Genomic DNA, 16471 nt, shown 5'->3' on the forward strand with positions numbered 1-16471 from the left:
ATGTGTGAAAATTTTCATGCATTTTGAGGAATGACCAGGTCTCCGTGAATGCAGCTTATTTGAGATAAGTAGAAGATAATTAAATTCATTAACAGGAATAAAAACTGACAATTATTTCCTGTTTTCCAAGTTTAGATTTTACTTCATCCCATATACCGGAGGTTCCCAAACTGTGGCGCGCGCCCCCAATGGCGGGCGCCGTGCCATTGCAGGAGGGGCGCGGGAAGCCGTCTGGATGAAAAAACAAAACAAAAAAACATGAACGCTGTATGCGCTGGGCTTTTACCTTAGAATGGCCAACTCTCTGTTATTCCACTGTCAATTTGATACAGTAGGGGCTTCCACACTTTCTATATATGTGTCCTCTGTCACTTTTATCAGCAGTTAAAACTGTTTAATCCGTTGTTAACATGTCGTAACCTGTTTTTTTCCGAGCCGCCTTTAAACGCAACATAAGCGCTACGACGCCTGCACTGGGTTTTACACCTGTGCGCCAGTGAAGGAGACCTGCTGCTGCTGTGCAGAGCCACACAAGTGTGTTAGAATCATGGCGGCAAAGCAGTAAAACGCAAAGAACTTTTCAGTTTTTCCCCCACTGAGTTGACTGAGTTGAGTGAAGCTGTTAGATGCAGGTAAAGTTAGCTAAAAGATGACTAGCTAATATCAATACAGCACCTTAAGCTTAATAAGTAGCCTGTAGGCTACTGATGCTGTTGTCTATGTTCAGCTACAATTCATTTTGCCCCCAAAAAAGTTGATTTCCCCCCCTCCCCTGTTTGTCTGGAGCTGAATATAACAGGGAGTCTCTAAAAATCCATCCCCCACCCCCGCTCACACACATCGTTCAACCAGACAGCTATTTGTAATCCATAGGGGAGAGGGGGGGGGGGGGTATGGAGGTGCAGGAATAGTTTGGAAACCACTGCCATACAGTGGCGCAACTACTTATTCAGGTGGATGCGAAAACATAAATCGGCCCTATGCGTTGCATACCCTGCATACCCACTTTTTACGCCACTGCTGCCATATACAAAGATTTAGCAAATTGCTTTATTTTAAACCTTTCTATTGTTTGCAGATTTAGATTTAAATATATTTTTAATTTATAAATTGAGTATACGTTATCACTATGGAGATAGTAGAGAACTGTTGTTTTGTCTTTGGAGAGTCTTGGGAAAGCAAAGTAGAAAGAAAGATCAGATCATCTGTTTTTGGTTACACCCTGAAAAAGCTCCCAGTCACTCCTGCAATTTTGTTGGTTGACACCTCTTCAAACATGAAGATGGGTGTGACCAACATGCTGGGACAGGCAGGTTCAGGTTTGTTCACTTTATTTCCTCATTGATGAAACAGATCTGCGGTGCGTCTCTTGCTATGAACAGAAAATGGAGCAGAGAGAAAATCAGCTAAACCAGAGAAAATTCTGCTGTTCGATCTGTTTGGATCTACTGAAGGATCCGGTGACGATTCCCTGTGGACACAGCTACTGTATGAACTGCATTAACAGCTTCTGGGGTGAAGAGGATATGAGAGGGATCTACAGCTGTCCTCAGTGCAGGAAAACATTCACACCGAGGCCTGATCTGGAGAAAAACATCATGTTAGCTGAATTATTAGAAGAACTGAAGAAGACTGGACTCCAAGCTGCTCCTGCTGATCACTGCTATGCTGGACCTGAAGATGTGACCTGTGATTTCTGCACTGGAAGAAAACTGAAAGCCATCAAGTCCTGTTTAATCTGTTTGGCCTCTTACTGTGAAGAACACCTTCAGCCTCATTCTAACGAGCCTCAATTAAGGAATCACAGGCTGGTGGAGCCGTCCAAGAACGTTAAGGAGAACATCTGCTCTCGTTACGATGCAGTGTCAACTGCAGTAGGAAGGACTGAGAGGCAGAGAGAGCTGAAGGAGAGACGAGGAAACATCCAGCAGAGAATCCAGGACAGAGAGAAAGATGTGAAGCTGCTTCAACAGGAGGTGGAGGCCATCAATCACTCTGCTGATAAAACAGTGGAGGACAGTGAGAAGATCTTCACTGAGCTGATCCGTCTCCTCCAGAAAAGAAGCTCTGATGTGAAGCAGCAGATCAGATCCCAGCAGGAAACTGAAGTGAGTCGAGTCAAAGATGTTCAGGAGAAGCTGGAGCAGGAGATCAGTGAGCTGAAGAGGAAAGACGCTGAGCTGGAGCAGCTCTCACACACAGAGGATCACAACCAGTTTCTCCTCAACTACCCCTCACTGCCAGCACTCAGTGAGTCTCTTGAATATTCCAGCTTCGCTTTAATTCCTCCGTACTTTAATGACATTACAGACGCTGTGTCAAAGTTCAAAGAAAAACTACACAACATTCTGAAAGACACATGGAAAAACATCCCACTGACAGTCACTGAGAAGAATGTTTTACTGCCAGATCCAAAACCAGAACCACAACCAACAGGAAGGGCTGGATTGTTAAAATATTCACGTGACATCACACTGGATCCAAACACAGCTCACAGTTATCTATTACTATCAGAGGGGAACCGGAAGGTGGTAGTGATGGATCAATGTCAGTCTCATTATGGTCACCCAGACAGATTCATTCATCATTATCAGGTTCTGAGCAGAGAGAGTTTAACTGAACATTGTTACTGGGAGGTGGAGTGGAGCGAGAGAGTTTATGTAGCAGTGGCATACAAGAACATCAGCAGAGCAGGAGGCGGGACTGAAAGTGGATTTGGATGTAATGACAAATCTTGGGCATTAAATTGTTACCAAAACAATTCTGAATTTTGTCACAACAACGAGTCAACTCCCGTCTCAGGTCCAGTTTCCTCCAGAGTCGGAGTGTACCTGGATCATGAAGCAGGTGTTCTGTCCTTCTACAGCGTCTCTGAATCCATGACTCTGATCCACAGAGTCCAGACCAGATTCACTCAGCCGCTACATGCTGGAGTTTGGGTTTGTAATGCTGGAGGTTCTGCTGAGTTCTGTAAACCACATGGACAGAATCCACTGAAGGTCTAATGAGTTTGATTCTAAGTTTTACTCCTCCAGCAGATTATTTTGGTGATTATTGCTGTTTCTTTGTCTTAACTGCTCAGAAATTAATAGTCAGAGCTTTCAGTCTTTGTTTTCCTCAAATCTGATGTTCTGGTTTTGATCAATTTGTTCATTTTTCAACATTATTGTTTGAAACAGGTTATAGGCACAAAAGATTGTGAACAAATTAGACTAAAACTGACATGTTGCTTCACTGGTTAGCTGTTGGTGATGTGAAGCTGCCCTCTGCAGGAAAGTCATGTTGTTACATGACCTAGAATCCAGAAATTGTTCATTTTTGCTTCATTATTATTAATTACATAGAATGAATTTGTATTTTTAATCACTGAATAAAATTCTAATTTTATTCTTATACATTTTGTTTTTAACGTAGCTCCTTTTACCTTCCTGTTTGCCTTCATGGTGTAAATTACGTGGAGGTGACAGGATTAACTCTTACAACTAATCTCATGTTTAACTCACCTTCTGTTTGTTCTGTTACACCATTACTCTGAATTTCTAGATAAGATTTCTTGCCTGATTTGGTGTTAAATAAAGCACAAATAAGCTCTACTGAATTAAATTGAATTAAATGAAATTGTTTACTGTTTTACACACTAAGTGTTTTGCTCAAACCAGTCCTCTTACAAGAATCAGTGTATGAATATATTCCCTTTTCTTCCTGCTTTCAAACCTCGAAACTCCTCTTTATTCTCAAGTTTCCTTGTTTCCTCCCTTCCTGACCTGAAACTTGAACCTGGGTGAGATCAACTCTTGCTCAAGGTGAAAGCTGATTGGCTGCTGCCTCTCTGCACTGAAAAGTGATCCAGAGATCAGATCTCAGCATAGTTTCTCTTCCTGGAAAATTAAACTCACAGTCACTGTTGCTGAGAGGAGAAATGGCGCAGCAAGCAGTTCAACTGGACCAAGAAACCTTTTGCTGTTCGATCTGTCTGGATCTACTGAAGGATCCGGTGACGATTCCATGTGGACACAGCTACTGTAGGAACTGTATTACGGATCACTGGGATGGAGAGGATAAGAAAAGAATCCACAGCTGCCCTCAGTGCAGGAAAACCTTTATACTGAGGCCTGATCTGGAGAAAAACACCATGTTAGCAGCTTTGTTAGAGGAGCTGAAGAAGACTGGACTCCAAGCTGCTCCTGCTGATCACTGCTATGCTGGACATGAAGATGTGGCCTGTGATTTCTGCACTGGAAGAAAACTGAAGGCCATCAAGTCCTGTTTAATCTGTCTGGCCTCTTACTGTGAGAAACACCTTCAGGCTCATTATGAAGTGGCTCCTTTAAAGAAACACAAGCTGGTGGAGCCGTCCAAGAACCTCCAGAAGAACATCTGCTCTAAGCATGACGAGGTGATGAAGATGTTCTGCCGCACTGATCAGAAGTCTATCTGTAGTCGCTGTTTATCAGAGGAACATAAAGGTCATGACACAGTGTCAGCTGCAGCAGAAAGGACTGAGAGGCAGAGAGAGCTGGAGGAGAGACGAGGAAACATCCAGCAGAGAATCCAGGACAGAGAGAAAGATGTGAAGCTGCTTCAACAGGAGGTGGAGGCCATCAATCACTCTGCTGATAAAGCAGTGGAGGACAGTGAGAAGATCTTCACTGAGCTGATCCGTCTCCTCCAGAAAAGAAGCTCTGATGTGAAGCAGCAGATCAGATCCCAGCAGGAAACTGAAATGAGTCGAGTCAAAGATGTTCAGGAGAAGCTGGAGCAGGAGATCAGTGAGCTGAAGAGGAAAGACGCTGAGCTGGAGCAGCTCTCACACACAGAGGATCACAACCAGTTTCTCCTCAACTACCCCTCACTGCCAGCACTCAGGGAGTCGACACACTCATCCAGCATCAACATCCGTCCTCTGAGACACTTTGAGGACGTGACAGCAGCTGTGTCAGAGCTCATAGATGAACTACAGGACGTCCTGAGAGACTCATGGACAAACATCTTACTGAAAATCTCTGAGGTGGATGTTCTACTGTCAGAACCAGAACCAAAGAGCAGAACTGGATTCTTAAAGTATTCACGTGAAATCACAATGGATCCAAACACGGCTCACAATAATATGGTTCTATCAGAGGGGAACAGGAAGGTGACATGGATGAATCGACGTCAGTTTTATCCCAGTCACCCAGAGAGATTCACTCACTTCATTGAGGCTCTGAGTAGAGAGAGTCTGACTGGACGTTGTTACTGGGAGGTGGAGTGGAGCGGTTTAGGGGTTTTTGTAGCAGTCGCATACAAGAACATCAGCAGAGCAGGAAGTGGGAATGAATGTAGATTTGGATATAATGACAAATCCTGGGCATTTTCTTCTCATAAAAATACTTCTAAATTTGGTCACAACAACATCTGGACCTCCGTTTCAAGTCCAGTTTCCTCCAGAGTCGGAGTGTACCTGGACCACAGAGCAGGTATTCTGTCCTTCTACAGAGTCTCTGAATCCATGACTCTGATCCACAGAATCCAGACCACATTCACTGAGCCGCTTCATGCTGGAGTTTCTGTGTTTCCTGGAGGTTCTGCAGAGTTCTGTAAACCCAAATAGTAAAAATCTACTAAAGGTTATGGTTTTTGTTTCTCCAGATCATTTTTTTTCTTGATCATTGTTGTCTCAAAAATCAATAGGCAGATTGCACTTGATTTTCTTATAATCTGATGTTCTGGTTTTGTTGAATCCATTTTGTTTTGTTGATTTCTTGACGTTCCTCTTTAAGATGAGGAAGATAGGAATGCCTATGATTGTTGCTTTTAACACAAAAGATTGTGGACAAATCAGAATAAAACAGTCATGAACTCTGCCGTCGTGGTGCAGTTTAGCTGTGGTTTTGGCGGGATGCTGCCCTCTACAGGACAATTGTGGTGTTACATGACATAGAGAAATTGTTTATTATTGCTTCATTATTATTACTTACATAGAATTAATCTGTGTTTTTAGTCACTAAATAAAATTCTTACTTGATTCTTTGTGTATTTGTGTTTTTTCTGTACTGTAAATATAAAAAACTGAATCCAGACTTATAGGATCTCCTCACTTCAAATCTGTTCAACTTCAACTCCTCATGTTCCAGCCTGAACTGCTTCCAGTCAAGTTAATTTAATTATTAAATAGTAAGCACACTCATTACCTTTAAAACATCATTGTCATGTCCAGCATTAAGAAAAATGAACATTGTGAGTTTCGGTGGGGGAATATCAGTCTTCTGGAAACCAACTCTCCCTTCAGGACTTTTATATGATTCGTAATGATCCTCAGTCATCATCAGACAGAACCAGAACATTTCAGCCTTTTAGGACTGAAAATATTTTGGATGAAATTATTCATAAAGACAATGTAAATCTGAAGTTTCATCCTGATACTTTAACTCCAACACATTCGCCTTCTGCAGCTGTTGGGCAGCCAACAGCTGCAGAAGGCGAAAGCTGATTGGCTGCAGCCCCTCTGCACTGAAACCTGACTCAAAGATCAGAGCTCAATCATGTTTCTGTTTTCAGAAAGTGGAACTCACACAGACGCTGCGACTGAGAGCAGAAATGGCGCAGCAAGCAGTTCAGCTGGACCAAGAAACTTTCTCTTGTTCGATCTGTTTGGATCTACTGAAGGATCCAGTGACGATTCCATGTGGACACAGCTACTGTCTCAAATGCATTAAGAGACACTGGGATCAAGAGGATCAGAAAGGGGTCTACAGCTGCCCTCAGTGCAGAAAAACCTTCACACCGAGGCCTGATCTGGAGAAAAACATCATGTTAGCTGATTTAATAGAAGAGCTGAAGAAAACTGGACTCCCAGCTGCTCCTGCTTATCACCGCTATGCTGGACCTGAAGATGTGGCCTGTGATTTCTGCACTGGAAGACGACTGAAAGCCATCAAGTCCTGTCTATTCTGTCTGGCCTCTTATTGTGAGAAACACCTTCAGCCTCATTATGATGTTGCTCCTTTAAAGAAACACAAGCTGGTGGAGCCGTCCAAGAACCTCCAGGAGAACATCTGCTCCGTAGATGAACATAAAGGTCATGACACAGTGTCAGCTGCAGCAGAAAGGACTGAGAGGCAGAGAGAGCTGAAGGAGAGATGAGGAAACATCCAGCAGAGAATCCAGGACAGAGAGAAAGATGTGAAGCTGCTTCATCAGGAGGTGGAGGCCATCAATCACTCTGCTGATAAAACAGTGGAGGACAGTGAGAAGATCTTCACTGAGCTGATCCGTCTCCTCCAGAAAAGAAGCTCTGAGGTGAAGCAGCAGATCAGATCCCAGCAGGAAACTGAAGTGAGTCGAGTCAAAGATGTTCAGGAGAAGCTGGAGCAGGAGATCAGTGAGCTGAAGAGGAAAGACGCTGAGCTGGAGCAGCTCTCACACACAGAGGATCACAACCAGTTTCTCCTCAACTACCCCTCACTGCCAGCACTCAGGGAGTCGACACACTCATCCAGCATCAACATCCGTCCTCTGAGACACTTTGAGGACGTGACAGCAGCTGTGTCAGAGCTCATAGATGAACTACAGGACGTCCTGAGAGACACATGGACAAACATCTCACTGAAAATCTATGAGGTGGATGTTCTACTGTCAGAACCAGAACCAAAGAGCAGAACTGGATTCTTAAAGTATTCAAGTGAAATCACAATGGATCCAAACACAGTTAACATAATGCTGGCACTGTCAGGTGGGAACAGGAAGGTTACGGTAATGGATCAGTATCAGTTTTATCCCAGTCACCCAGACAGATTCACTCACTTCATTGAGGCTCTGAGTAGAGAGAGTCTGACTAGACGTTGCTACTGGGAGGTGGAGTGGAGCGGTTTAGGGGTTTTTGTAGCAGTCGCATACAAGAACATCAGCAGAGCAGGAAGTGGGAATGAATGTAGATTTGGATATAATGACAAATCCTGGGCATTTTCTTATTATAAAAATACCTCTAAATTTGGTCACAACAACATCTGGACCCCTGTCTCAGGTCCAGTTTCCTCCAGAGTCGGAGTGTACCTGGACCACAGAGCAGGTATTCTGTCCTTCTACAGAGTCTCTAAAACCATGACTCTGATCCACAGAGTCCAGACCACATTCACTCGGCCGCTACACGCTGGAGTTTCTGTGTTTCCTGGAGGTTTGGCAAAGTTTTGGAAACCCAAGTAGTCAAGATCTACTAAAGTTTGATTTTTGTTGTTTTTGTTTTTCATGATCATTGTGAGTTTATGTCTAAAGTGCTCAGAAATCAATAGACTGAATAGACGACCATTGTTTTTCTTAAAATCTGATGTTCTGGTTTTGTTGAATCTGTTCATTTCTTGACGTTCCTCAAGATGATCAGCACAAGAATGCCTATGATTGTTGCTTTTAGCACAAAAGATTGTGGACAAATGAGAATGAAACAGTCATGAACTCTGCCGTAGTGGCGCAGAGTTTAGCTGTGCTGCCCTCTACAGGACAATTGTGTACATGACGTAGAGAAATTATTTATTATTGCGTCATTATTTTTACTTACATTGAATGAATCTGTGTTTTTAATCTCTAAATAAAATTCTTATTTGATACTTTCTGTATTGGTGTGTTTTCTGTACTGTAAATATAAAAACCTGGATCAGATTTCCAGGATCTCCTAACATTGTGCAGCTCCAACTCCTCTTGTTTCAGCCTGAACTGCCTCCATTTACACAAATTAAAGTATTAATTTCCACCATACAGAGAAACAAAAACTGAGCTACAGAGAGGGAATTTCAGTCTTCTGGAAACAAACTTTCCCTTCAGGACTTTTACATGATTCATGTTGATCCTCGACCATCATCAGACAGAACCAGAACATTTCAGCCTTTTAAGACTGAAAATATTTTAGATGAGATGATTCATTAAGAAAATGTATTTTGTAATTATATTAAATCTGGAGTTCTTTAACTCCAACACACCCTGTAACTCTTTAGAGACCAGATTAGTATTTATCATCATATTAAGTGAAAAGTTTAACAAGTAATATTACAAAAGAAGACAAACTTTAATTAGTGTAAGTATGAATAGTATTGATTTATACAATGAAAGATCACAAAATTAACATTTTGAATTCAAAAACTCTGTTTGCTGCTAAATTATTGAATACATGTTCACAAAATCTCACAAAGAATTAGACAAATAGGAAGTTTATTTATGGTGATCCAGAAGAAATTCATAGCTAATATTAATGAAGGTATAACAGAAATCTGCGAGAAGTTATCTTTAATCCATAGTAACAATTATTGGATTCAGTGTCTTGTAATAACACAACTATCCTGTAGGTGGCAGTGTGCCATCACAGAGAGATCTAGAATGAAACTACGTGAGTTTTATTCTGTTTACCACAAAAAATAAAAAATAAAAATCAAGAACACAACACATAAAATAAACTCATATCTATAATTAAGGTAAGGTAATTTTATTTATATAGCACATTTTCAGCAATAAGGCAATTCTACGGAAGAGGATTAGGGCTACTGGAAAAAAAAAACAGTTCTGACTTTAATCTCAGAATTCTGACTTTTTCTCAGAATTCTGAGATTGAAGTCAGAATTCTGAGATTAAAGTCAGAATTCTGACTTTTTCTCAGAATTCTGAGATTGAAATCAGAATTCTGAGATTAAAGTCAGAATTCTGACTTTAAACTCAGAATTCTGAGAAAAAGTCAGAATTCTGAGATTAAAGTCAGAATTCTGACTTTAAACTCAGAATTCTGATCAGAATTCTGACTTTAAACTTAGAATTCTGACTTTAATATCAGAATTCTGACTTTATTCTCAGAATTCTGAGATTAAAGTCAGAACTGTTTTTTTTTTTCCAGTGGCCCTAATCCTCTTCCGTACAATTCAAAGTGCTTTACATGAGTTAAAAGAAAATACAAACAAAATCTGTCAGCAGCCTGACAGATTAATTAGACAATATCTGTTGTTTCATGTGTGTCAGGGCTCAACGAAATAAAAAATGATTAGCTGGTTTAACTATTTTCAACATGAATACGTAAAAAAAACTGTCTGCACATAAATTTCAGAATAAACTCATTTTGGTGCATTTGTTAATGAACAACAAAAAAGTGAAGAGATTTAAGTTAATAATGTTTCTATGGGTTCACAGAACTCAGCAGAAAGTGCCGTGTTGTACATCCTAACTCCAGCCAGCAGCGGTTCAATGAATCTGGTCTGGACTCTGTGGATCAGAGTCATGGATTCAGAGACGCTGTAGAAGGACAGAATACCTGCTCTGTGGTCCAGGTACACTCCAACTCTGAAGGAAACTGGACCTGAGATGGGGGTTTTGATGTTGTTGTACCAAAATGAATTGCTACTTATCTCAAAAAGGAAAGCCCAGGATTTATCATTATGTCCAAATCCACATTCATTCACACCTTCTGCTCTGCTGATGTTCTTGTATGCGACTGCTACAGAAACTCCCTTCCCTCTCCACTCCACCTCCCAGTAGCAACGTCCAGTCAGACTCTCTCTGCTCAGAACCTGAAACCATTCAGTGAATCTGTCTGGGTGACTGATGCGCCATTGTTGTTGTCGACGTGCAAAAGTGACCTTCCTGTTCCCCTCCGATAGTACCAGCTGAGGGTGTGCTGTGTTTGGGTCCAGTGTGATTTCACGTAAATATTTTAAGAAGTCCGCTCTGGTCTTTGGTTCTGGTTCTGACAGTAAAATACAGTGATCAGTGTAGAGTTCAATCTCAGGCCATAACAGACTGTGTAGGACGTCTGCTGAAGAAGATTTCTGATGGAGGTTCTTGAACGGCTCCACCAGAATGTGATTCTCTAGATAGAAATCTTCATAATGAGGCTCCAGATGTTCCTCACAGTAAGTGGCCTGACAGATTAAACAGGACTTGATGGCTTTCAGCTGTCTTCCAGAGCAGAAATCACAGGCCACATCGTCAGGTCCAGCATAGCGGGGATCAGCAGGAGCAGCAGCAGGAGCAGCAGCAGCTTGGTGTCGATTGTTCGTCAGCTGCTCCACTGCAGCTGCTAATATGATGTTTTTCACCAGGACAGGCCTCGGTGTAAACGTTTTCCTGCACTGCGGGCAGCTGTAGACTCCTTCATTCCAGTGACCCACAATGCAGTTCATACAGTAGCTGTGTCCACAGGGAATAGTCACCGGCTCGGTCAGTAGATCCAAACAGATCGAACAGTTGAAGGTGTTTCGGTCCATCTGAACTGCCTGTTCTGCCATTTCTCCTCTCAGTGACAGTCACTGTTTCAGCTTCACGTCATTAAAACAAACTGAAACTATTATCTGTCAGCTTTTGTTGGTACACCCATATTTATATCTGAAGGAGGGATGGGTAAAGAAATATGCGAACAGACTGGACCTACTGTGAGACAAGGAAGATATGGAGGAAATATGTCTGCTATTCCAGTCAGAGAAATGCTGTAAGAGATAAACATGAGTGTTGGCATGCAGGGTTTCCTGTCTTTCATTGGTGCTTGTGTATATAGTCTGTTTTTAACATTGTCTATGTATTTTATGTTGCTTTGAATCTTTGAAATGCCTGTTCTGGAAAAATAAAATAATGGAACTAAACTCTATGTCTACATGACAGACTGGTGTGTCTCGTCAAGCCTCTTTAAAGTTTTTATTAACATATTTTATTCTGAATGCTTGCTTTGTATGAACAATCCTATGAAGCCTCAGAGGTTCCACACGGGGAGGTGTCCTGTTTGGGGAAGTTTCTGCAGCAGATTCCTGGAACAACCTGAAATCCCTCTGTCCAGAAGAGGGCAGTCAGTCCAGTCAGTCCAGCTGAGATGTGATGCATAATGCATAAACTCTCACACCTTGGCTAGTGAGTGAAAGTTTGAAACAGAAACACCCAAAGAGTTTGGAAATCCCCAACAGGAGACCTGACTGGTACTCCATAGGCCAGCACCTTTGTAGAAAAGAGGGAGGATTTTACAGGAGCTTCCTGTTCACCTGGTGACTGAATAATCTTACCAAGTGTCTAATTTCTAGTATTTATATCTTAGTATACTTGAAACAAGAGAAAACTAACTTACTGGTAAATTTTCAGCCCGACATGGGGGCTTGTTTTAAGTCAATAATTGCGTAATCTTGATGAAAATCCATTAGCTCCATTGGCAGATTATTTGTAACAAGACATTTTTTTCTTTTTGTAATTGACATAATTTTCCAAAATCATGTTTTGTTAATATTAAGGAATCATTTACTTAAAACAAAGTCCTATATCTCACTGAATGGTTACTTGTAAGTTAGTTCACAGAGTCCAGAGCAGATTCACTCATCCGCTGCTGGCTTGAGTTTTTGCTGAGCTCAGAACTCTATTAGTCCTGCAGGGTTAAAATAATGTGTAACCCTGCATCATTATTTTCTTGATCATCGCTGTTTTATGTCAAAACTGCTCAGAAGTTAATAGTCAGATATTGTCAGCACTTGCTTGTCTTCAGATCTGATGTTATGATTCTGATTGGTTTGTTCATTTCCTGACTCTATACTCTATTGGCAGCAAAGATTGCGAACTAAAATGAGAAATGGTTCCAAATGTTGAAAATGTTAAACCAGTTCTTTGATCCTGTTCTTGTTTGAACACATTTTTTTTAGTCTTGACACACATGAGGCAACAGATATTTCCTCACTGTGGTCTTGAGCTGATTTCACGTCTTGAAGAAACTTCAAAATAAAGCTGTCCTGTTGCTTCACTGTTTCTCTACTGGTGATGGGACACTGTCCTCTACAGGAAGGTTGTATTATTACATGTGATTGTTTATTATTGATTCATTATAGAATGAATGCGTTTTTAATCATTGTAAATAAAATTACATTTTTGACAGAGTTACTGTGTAAGGAAAACCAATCAAAAAGCAACAAGTTATGAATTGTGTGACATTGTGGCATATAACATAACTTTGCATAATTTAAATATTTTTATGATGCGATGTCCCATAATTGTCTAACCGTCAGAATAAAGATGCAGCACCAAGCAGCCATGAGCTGTGGTAGGATTGGACAGGTAGGATTAATCATTAAGTGAATATTATTAGGAACATTATAGTTTATTTATAACTGCTTATTGTGAAAAGTGTCCTGAGGTGCTAGACAGAACTGAATTGATCAGAGGGCTTTGTAAAAACAGTAGAATTGTGCTGTGAATCATAACCACATGATATTTGGTATTATATGGCTCAATATGCACATATTAAGCCATAAAATATTTACGCTGTTCCACCACTAGAGGTCTCCCTGCAGCTCACCTGCTCCTCTCTGTGTTTACCTCCCAACCCCAGCGCTGCTGTAACGGTGGCAAACTGGACAAAAAGCACCATCTTCAGCCCGGTGAGCCAGAAATACTGATGTAAGCTGCCTGGTGTTCCATCCTTCTGGGATTTTTTTTTGTCAGCTGCACCGTGTGTTAGTGCCACTGTCCGTGGCGAAGGTGAGTTTGGTGATCATTGTGGTGAAAAATGGCTCAGTGACTCAAACACTGCGCGACCAGACAGACAGCAGCTACAGGCGCTAGCACCGTTAGCTTAGCATGAAGGATTGTGCACACGGGGATCTCTAAAGCAAATCAAGTTAGCACATTTCTATACGAGGGAATTTTGTGACAACAAACTACTCCGAGTATATTCCTTAAACATGTCCATCTCTTTCCATTGGTTATACATTTTGGCAACGTTTGCTGATAAGTTTGTTAGCTTAAGCGGCTAACAGTGCTACATATCAGTTTAGCTTGGCTAACAAAAATATAAAAAAACTCACTGGAAAAACGTTGCTGGTCCTTTAACATTGTCATTATTTGAGGCCACTTTGTGTCATTGTTTATATCCGCAACACGGGGAATTTAACTATTCATTCACTAGTATATATTTGTCGTGACTATTCGTATTTCAGGCGTTGGTTAACTGGCTAGCAGAAGCTACACCGAGCTTTTTAATGGCCTCCGCAGCTGCCTCTTTGTTGCCAGGGGTTCAAGTGATGACTGTTGTCGAGGAAAAATGTTCATAATTTGGTTTTATGTCACAGTTTTATATCAAACCGCCGAGGTTTGCGGTCCCAGAAGGCGTCAGTTGGTGTAAATAACATCATCAATCTCGCTGTTGGCGGGTTTAATGGTCACTGTGGTGCCAAACTCTGTACCTGCAGCTGCACACTTAACGCTGACAGACAGCAGGACTGGTTGAACAGAATATCTCTGATGATTGGGAGTCAGTGAGAGTCATTTCTGTCATCAATAAAAACCTGGTAATGTTTCCGTAGGGGTCATTTAGTTGTTTTGTTGGATCAAATGAAAAATCAAACCCGTTTTAAGCGCATGGTTCCAAACACAGGCTGGAAAAGTGTGGGTTTGATAAGATGGAAAAAAAGCAAAGCATGGAAAATACTTTTATTCCAACACATTACTCTGTTATCATTCTGTTGTAGAAAAGACACATCATTCAGCCATTCATTTTCAGACCCAAGACCTTCTTGGAACGGCACCACATCATAAATCCATCTGTCTGTTTATGCATCCATCCATTTATCCCTTCACGCTTCTGTACATCCACCCACCTGTCCTGTTTTTCTAATCATTATTCATCCATCCTTCCTCTGTTGTACTCACTTAGGATCAATTCATCTCTGTTTTTCATGCGACTCTTTGGCTACACCAAGTTGTCACATGCTTTATTACGGTTTTAGTCAATTATGAGCTAAAAGAAAAGTTGGTTAAATGATTCCTACAAAATGCTTCTTGGCTCCTTGGTGTCAATTTTGAAAGTAATTTGATTGATGTCTTGTTTGTTCTGATTTCTTAACCCAAATTTTCTGCATTGGTAGACCTCAACCAGTCTGTGTGGCAGGCAGTTTAATCCAAAAAACTCTTGCTGTATTTAGACAAATAGAACAGAAATATCCCTTATTGTTCCACACAGTGGAAATACAAGTGCAACAGCAGCTTTAAATATCAAAAGGTGCTAAAAAAAAAATAATAATAATATACTTTACAAGATGATGACATAAAAAAACACTGCAGTTATCAGAAATAGATAACTGAGTCGGATGATTCTCATTTGGTCACATTAAATCTTTTCGCCTTCATTTAACTTTGATAAAAAGTTTTTTTTTTCAGTCGCTGCATCTTCTTTCTAACTTCATTATAAGAAAAATTCTGCATTATTTTATATAATTTTGAAATGGCAAAAACTTGAGTCAGTTGTAGAAATTTGCCGCACAATAATGTATTTTCTAAATAATATGTTTGTCAGAATCTTGTCCACTGTTTCCCAAACATAACAGCGGTTACCGGTGCTTATTTTGCTAAAACTCATACATGCTATTGTTGTTATTATGAAAAATAGTCTCTTATATTTTAATCTATATTAGTTTTTGTGGAAATCATTCCTAAGCCTCTCTAGTGAGATGATTGGATTCAGTAACTTTAAAATAGTTTCTCCGTTAAAGACATTCTAGATTAAAATTTGCACAAAATGTAAAAAATATCACACTTTCCATGTTATAATTAGACTTTAGTAGCTTATTTTGCTTTAAACTGGTTGTCTCCTAACCTCAGATGTTGTTTTTCGTCTCTGTAAACCGTAGTTTGTGTTTCCTTGACAGAAAGTGTGAGGATGTTGTTGACGCCTGTCGCTGCCTCCTGCTCTGTTAAACATCTCCACTGAGGCTCGCTGCTCTTCAGGGCAATCAGACGCTTTAACCATGTGCAGCTTGTGGCTGAGATTTATGGAAGTGACATCTTTGGTTTCATGGATGGTTTAGAGGAGCGTTGCATGAAATTGGATTTGAATTTCTTAAGATACTGGGTTAGGTCAGCCCTCTGCAGCACAGGAAGGAAGTTCTGCTGAGAACCGTTTCTGTACAAATGGACTCTTTTTCGGTGTAATGCGCGCCTGCTGTGGAGAAAAACGGATTAAAAAGGATTTGTTTTTATGTAAAGTTGAGATAAAAGTGAACGTATTCCTGTTGGGACAAAACCTGTACATTTTATTTAGTCAGTTCAGGGGAAAAATGAAATATTGCATTAATGTGAGTCCTACTAAACTCCTCTTTGGAAAAATACTTAAAATTTGTCTGAACTTGAGGACAACTCAGCTGCTATCAAATCACATCAGATCTACTGGGCTTTAGTTAGGCCACTTCTGAGCTTTAAGTCATGAGTCAGATTTATAGAAGTTCCTCTTCATTTGGTTTTAGACCATTAAATGTTTCCCTACTTGCTTTTTGGAAACATGAAGGTATTTTTGCTAAATCAATCAGCGCTAGGATGTTTTTCTTTGTCTGAAAAAGCTTTTATCATCCTGCCGTATCCCAAAGCATCGACTCAAGAAGAGACTGTCGTCTCTACAAAGCCAGAAAAATAAATTTACTTTATTTTCCGCTTTAAAATGGTGGCATTTTAACAGCAGTGTGCATTGTTCTTATATTTTTAGATCCACTCTGTATTGTAATCTTGT

General features: G+C 40.6%; 3 protein-coding genes and 1 pseudogene across 4 annotated transcripts in view; all 4 read left to right on the forward strand.

The window, feature by feature from the left end:
• The first annotated feature begins 1352 nt into the window (after positions 1-1352).
• Positions 1353-3006, forward strand: LOC103480016 (tripartite motif-containing protein 16-like protein). The gene has a single exon (XM_008434750.3). It carries the CDS (start codon positions 1386-1388, stop codon positions 3003-3005), a length of 1620 nt encoding a protein of 539 aa, XP_008432972.3. The 5' UTR covers positions 1353-1385; the 3' UTR covers position 3006.
• A 913-nt stretch (positions 3007-3919) lies between these two features.
• Positions 3920-6006, forward strand: LOC145548034 (tripartite motif-containing protein 16-like). Its single transcript, XM_081598475.1, has one exon. It carries the CDS (start codon positions 3920-3922, stop codon positions 5588-5590), a length of 1671 nt encoding a protein of 556 aa, XP_081454601.1. The 3' UTR covers positions 5591-6006.
• Positions 6007-6080: 74 nt separating this feature from the next.
• Positions 6081-8579, forward strand: LOC145547575 (tripartite motif-containing protein 16-like; annotated as a pseudogene).
• Positions 8580-13269: 4690 nt separating this feature from the next.
• zmynd11 (zinc finger, MYND-type containing 11) overlaps positions 13270-16471 on the forward strand; it is a 28037-nt gene continuing 24835 nt past the window's right edge. The window contains exon 1 of one of the 2 annotated variants that reach the window (XM_008434734.3): positions 13270-13452. The gene's annotated coding sequence lies outside the window, so the exon portion shown is untranslated. The remainder of the gene's footprint in view (positions 13453-16471) is intronic. The other variant, XM_008434733.3, reaches the window with a different exon arrangement.

This window comes from Poecilia reticulata, chromosome 17, assembly GCF_904066995.2.
Source record: "Poecilia reticulata chromosome 17, P_reticulata-male-v2, whole genome shotgun sequence".
Classification (NCBI taxonomy): domain Eukaryota; kingdom Metazoa; phylum Chordata; class Actinopteri; order Cyprinodontiformes; family Poeciliidae; genus Poecilia; species Poecilia reticulata.